A 6,054-nucleotide genomic window follows, 5' to 3' on the forward strand; every position below is an offset into this window, starting at 1 on the left:
GCCAAGAACTCTTTGTAACTGGTCCCTAACAAGAGCAAGTTCAGATTGAGGGTGTTTTGAAATGTTAACTGGGTAGAGTTCTATTATGACTGTTGAATCTAATAATTTAATAAGGGGGTTGAATGAGCCACTGAGCCACCGAAAGACATGGAGGAAACAAATGCATATAGACTAAGTGCAAGAAGCCAATTGGAAGAAGCTCTCTGCTGTGTGCTCCAACTATATGACATTTTGGAAAAGGCAAAACTATGGAGGCAGTAAAAGGACGAGTAGTTGCCAGGGGTTGCAGGGAGGGAGGGATGAATTGGGGGAGCACTGAGGATGTTTAGGGCAGAGAAACTATTCTGTATAATATTATAATGGTAGATACATGTCATTATTCATTTGTTAAAACCCACAGAATATACAACACCGAGAGTGAACCGTTGTGTAAACTATGGATTTGGGGTGATAATGATGCATCAACGTAGGCTGGATTATGATGCATGTACCACTCTGGTGAGGGATGTTGACTGTGGAGGAGACAGTGCTTGTGTGGGGGCAGAAGGTCTATGAGAACACTCGGTTTGGCTGTGAACCTAAAACTGCTCTTAAAAATAAAGTTTATTTAATACAAGGTTGGGGTGGGTTGTATTTTGTATGTCTTTTTTAATATTACGGTTATTTCTTTTTCCTGGTAAATCAGTGCTATGGACTGAATGTTTATGTCCCCTCAAAATCCATATGTTGAAGCCCTAATCCCCAATGTGATGGTTTTTGAATGCGAGACCTTTGGCAAATGACTGGGTTTAGATGAGGTCATGAGGGTGAAGCTCCCATGATGGGATTAGTGCCCTTTAAGAAGATGAAGAGACCAGAGCCCTCTCTCTCCACCACGTGAGGACACAGCAAGAAGGTGGCTGTCTGCAAGCCAGGAAGGTGGCTGTTCTCACCAGATGCTGAATCTTCCAGCAGTTTGATCTTGGACTTCCCAGCTTCCAGTACTGTGAGAAATAAATAATTCTGTTGTTTAAGCCACCCAGTCTACAGTATGCTGTTATAGTAGCTTGAGCTAAGATAGCTTTTAGTCAGTTTGTTATAGTTTACAAAAGTTTTTGGTCTGTGACAGATTGGAGGGGAAAAAACTGATTCTTCATCCCAAATAGTTTGAGAAGCTCTGACCTGTACCAACAGCCCTAGTCCAGGAGACAGAAGCACTGGTCTCCTGCTGCTGCTCTGTATTTAGCTCTCTGCCTCAGTTTCCCCATCTGCAAACTGAAGGGGTAGAGTGACCAGACCTAGCAAACGTGGCTGTTCAGCAAATGCTGGTTCTTTCGGGAAATATGGGCAACCTCAGGCAGTTAGGGACCATGGACCCCTTCCCTACCCCTCACCGTTCGTTGGGACGTTCCATAGAAAGCAAGTCTTGGGGAAATTCTGCCAGCCAGACACAAACACTCACTGGCAAGTCTGCACGGAACAGCTTGTAAGCTTGGGCAAGTCTTGCTCTGTCTGAGGACACTGGGACCCACAACTTGAGTGAACGGTTGAGGCAGAGGCAACAGCAGTCTGGAGGAGCAGCCTGTGTCCTGCTCCATGCCATGAGTCTCCTGAAGTGGGGACCAGCCTCTCACTCCGCACCAGTGCAGAGGTAACACTGACTGTCCAGTGCTTCTAGCTAGCAAGATCTTGAACATCACTTACTTTCCCAGTGAAAACGTATTCCAAACACCTCTCATGCCAATTAATCAACCTTCTGGTGTAATTTTGATAAGTACCTTTGAGATGTTTTGTTACCATGTCTGGACTGGATTCTTAAGGTGCTCTAAGTGCAAGAGCTGCCCTCCCTGGTACATTCAGTTATACACACACACATAAATAGCACATTATTAATGCCTATGTATTTTACAGTATATTACAGGGAACTATACTCACTATTTTATAATAACCTAAAAGGGAAAAGAATCTAAAAAAGGATAAAGAAAGAAAGGGGACTTCCCTGGCAGTCCAGTGGTTAAGACTTCACCTTCCAATGCAGGGGGTGTGGGTTCAATCCCTGGTCGAGGAGCTAAGATCCCACATGCCTCAGGGCCAAAAAACCGTAACAGATTCAACAAAGACTTTAAAAATGGTCCACAACAGAAAAAAATCTTAAAAAAAAAAAAAATCTATAACAATCGTTTTTCCATACACCTGAAATTAACATAACATTGTAAATCAACTATACTTCAATAAAAAAGTAAAATTAAAAAAATTTTAAAAATTAAAAATAAATAAGAATAAAAATAAAATAAATAATTTTTTTAAAGTATATTACACCCAGCAAACTAACAGAGAGATGAATTGCGTGGCTTCTACGCAAATGAATTTGTTCCCTCCCAGGGCAAATATATATTGTAATATATAATATATATTTTTTACTTTAATGTTCCTTGAAGACAAAAGTCAGTTATCTGAGTTCACCAATACCTTCAGACCATGGAAATACATGGGACTCTCCCCCGGCTGAGGGGCAATTCTTCAAAGCTGAGATAGGTCTTCACTTGCGGCTGATAGGCGTCAGGTGATGTCCTCAGTTTCTGTGTTCCCCTTTCCTCTTCCGGTTGTTGCTGGCCATTCCCCTTTCTTCAGGACGGCAGGGACCACCCCTGTGATTGTTCCCCTAAGGCTATAAGCAGACACTGTCCATACGGGGCAGCCCTCACCTACCTTCCCTGAGCCTTCAAAGTATATGGGGAGGTCGATGGTGGCAGGCAGAGGTGAGTGGTAAGGACTTCAGAAGGAAGATAGAAAGGGGTGTTCTCCCGGAGTGGGTAAAACACATAAGCCTAGAAAGGTGAGAAAGGCCAGCCACGCTGAGAGGGGTAAGGCCGTCCTTCTCTCGTTGGCCATGGGGGAGCAGCAAATTGGTGGCTGAGCGCTCCTGGGCCACATCTGGAGACACTGGGTTGGGGAAAATAAACAGCAGTAAAGGAGGAGAGCAACCATGGGCAGTCTACAGTGACAGCAAGCCTGGGGAGGCATGGGGCTTGTAACACAGCAGAGACCCTCAAAGAGGGCAGGGGTTGCCCCAGGGAAGTGGGCCAGGCCCCAGTGGGCAGCTATGGTGCTGACAGCGAGGGCTTCTAGGAAAGACCGCTCACTTGCGCGGGGAGTTCAGTGCCTGGGCACAAGCAGATGGGAACGGAGAAACTGTCATTCTGGGAAGCCTCTATAAACCTCCTTCATAAACACAGCCTGCCCCAGGAAACTGGACCAGACCCCAGCCTGTTCACAGCCCCCCATCTCTCCCTCATTTCCAGCTCTACTTCCACACCCACTTTGCACCCCAGCTCCGTGCCTCCGGTCTTTCCCCTCTTCTTTACTCAGTGCCCTGACCTCACCCCAATTCCCACTCTGGCCTTGTTTGTTGTCTTGGAGCTGGGGAAGTCTGTGCTTCCACGAACCAAGCTAGAAGTCTCAGCAACCACCTTCTCACAGAAACATGAAATGGCAAACTGCTACTACTTGGGAGGTCGAGGAATGGAGTGCTTTCTGGAGATGGGCGGCTTGGGTGAGAATGGCATCTCTAGCGCTTAACTTGCGAGTGATCTTGGGCAAGTTACTGAACCTCATTTTCCTCATCTTTAAAATGGGGACAATCGCAGCTTCCACCTCTTAGGCTGTTGTGAGGGTGACATGAGACTGTCAAGCCACCAGCACAGTACCCGGAGCCCAGGCAGTACCCGACAAGGACAGCCAGCCTCTCAGTGTACAGCCTCTTTGTTTAGCTCCTCACTGCCACTTTATCCCATATCCTGACCTAAACTAGTCCCCACGTGGCATGGTGATCATCTGAAATATAATTAAATCTGCTCTCTTCTGTTGCAAACTCTTCCATCATATCTCACTGTTAGCAAAAAAAATCCAGCCTGAGGCTCCTCTCACCTCTCCCCTCGCTCGGGGCTGCAGTTACCGTGGTCCCTGCACTGGCCGTTCCCTCTGCCTGGAACATATTCTTCCCTGACCCTCAAAGTCAAGTCCAGTTCATATGTCGTTTCCTCAGAGAAGCCCCCTCTAATGGCCCCATCCTCCTTAGCACTAATCCTCAATCTGTAATCACTTTACTGATTTATTGCTCATGACCCCACGAGAAGGCAGCTCAGTGAAGCCAAGCACTGACTGAATGGATGAAGGATGCATTATCTATGGGGCTTGGGTGCTTTTGAGATTAACCTGCTTTGGTGGCCTGCCCGGACCTGACCCCCTGGCCACCACTGTTGCAAGTTCCAAACCCACTGTAAGGTAGGGCCTGGCCACCTAAGCATAAACAAATGTTGCACAGTGAGCCCGGAAGTCCAAGGTAAACACTTTTATTCTCAGTTCTGCCTTAGCTGTCTCTAGTTTTGCAAGCATGAATAAATGGAATCAACAAGAATTCTCTCCCTAAATGTCTTTCAATAAAATTTGTCACCAAACAAGTTTCCTGTTTTTCCTAAAGAGAGTGTGATTTGAGTGACCTGAGGCTTGACCATCGCAGTATATCAGGGTTAATCATCCTGCTTCCGTGCCAGTTCCACTCTCACTTGGCAGCAAATAAACAGCCGCCCAGCAGATCTGCCCTTCCAGCCAGGGAAAGAACTCAGTGAGGAAGGGAGCCGCGAGGGGTGCGGCGGGCAGAGAATCCTGAGCCGTTTCCGCCCACAGCAGGGCAGACCCGGGCGGAGAAGGAGATGCGGCTTCATTCACGGCCTCCAACTCGGCGCACCCAAAAGCCAAATGGGTCCGGAATAATTTAACATTCCCCCTCGAGTGCCCTTGGCCAGCAGAAAGGGGAGCCAAAGAGCGGGAATAAATGTTCTCCAGAGTGCCCCCCTTTCTGAGGAGTACCCAGAGGGAGACCCGTACTCCCAGCCAGGAAACTACAGGGTTAGGAAGGGGATCCATCCCCTCCGAGGCCCTGGGTGCCTTCCAGGGCCCATCTTTCTTCCTGCTCCTCAGGAGCCCGGGCCCCGCAGCTTCACAGGACAGTCTCTCGGATGACGCCAATGAGGCTGTGTGGCCTCTCAGCCTCCGCTCGCTGGGGCCTCCTCTCGGCTCTCGGCCTCCCCGCGGGGACAAAGGTGCTCAGATCTCCGCAGCTCCGCAGGTGCAGTAGGCCAGGCTGTCTCCTCGAGGGCAGCACGAGGGCCCTGGAAGTGCTGGGCTGCATCGGGGCCATGACCTTTGGGAGAATAAACAGGGTGACAAAGAGGTTAAGCTTCACCAGATGTGGTCCTCAGACCTGCCTCCTACATTTATCCATGTAATATTTAGTTTAGTTGCCTTGGGAAGGAAAAAAGGGTGTTTTCCCAAGGTGGAACCCACTTGGAATTCCAGAGAGTCTCTTAACATGTTGGCTCCTTCCTGAAGTTCCTAAGAAATACCCCAAATTTTCTATTGTTTCAGCTGTAGACCTACCATGCTTAACTATTTGTCTATTGCAATTTCCTGCTTTATATTTAACATTCTTCCCATCACTTTTTTCCCAATTTCCCTGTGGTCTAAGCCAGTGATTCTCACTGGGTCTGCACATCACGAGAGGGGAGGGGAGCCTGTCAGAAAAGTAGATTCCCTGCTCCCCCCCTAGCAATTCTGACATGGGAATCTGGAACGGGGTTTGGACATCTGTATTTTTAACAAGAACTCAGGTGATCCCGATATACTTGAAAATTGTATAACCACCGGTCTGCTTAAGTTTGTAAAATGTCAGCTAAAACTAATGATGCTTCTAATTGATCTGATAACTCTTCAATTAAGAAAAAACATGATAACATAAAAACTAGGCCAATTTATTTGTAAAAGCTGTTAAGAATGTTTCTACTGCTAGATCTATTTTGCAATGAAGCACATACATAACTTTAAATATATCATATAACAGCAAAAATGGGCAATCCCTAATCCAGCTGAGATTGATAAGAGGAGAACTGCTGTGTACATACAGTTTTTAAAATTACACAGTCATGGGCTTCCCTGGTGGCGCAGTGGTTGAGAGTCCGCCTGCCAATGCAGGGGACACGGGTTCGTGCCTCGGTCCGGGAAGATCCCACATGCCGC

General features: G+C 47.4%; 1 protein-coding gene across 3 annotated transcripts in view; it reads right to left on the reverse strand.

The window, feature by feature from the left end:
- Positions 1-4,302: 4,302 nt before the first annotated feature.
- The window catches only part of ENTREP1 (endosomal transmembrane epsin interactor 1), a 61,099-nt gene continuing 59,347 nt past the window's right edge, over positions 4,303-6,054 (reverse strand). For 2 of the 3 annotated variants that reach the window (XM_028493897.2, XM_028493898.2), the window contains one exon: positions 4,304-5,182. In XM_028493897.2, coding sequence (XP_028349698.1) covers positions 4,979-5,182 — 204 coding nt within the window. In that variant the 3' untranslated portion in view covers positions 4,304-4,978. Of the gene's footprint in view, positions 5,183-6,054 lie in introns of all 3 variants that reach the window. The other variant, XM_024126896.3, reaches the window with a different exon arrangement.

This window comes from Physeter macrocephalus, chromosome 9 (assembly GCF_002837175.3).
Source record: "Physeter macrocephalus isolate SW-GA chromosome 9, ASM283717v5, whole genome shotgun sequence".
Taxonomy (NCBI): Eukaryota; Metazoa; Chordata; class Mammalia; order Artiodactyla; family Physeteridae; genus Physeter; species Physeter macrocephalus.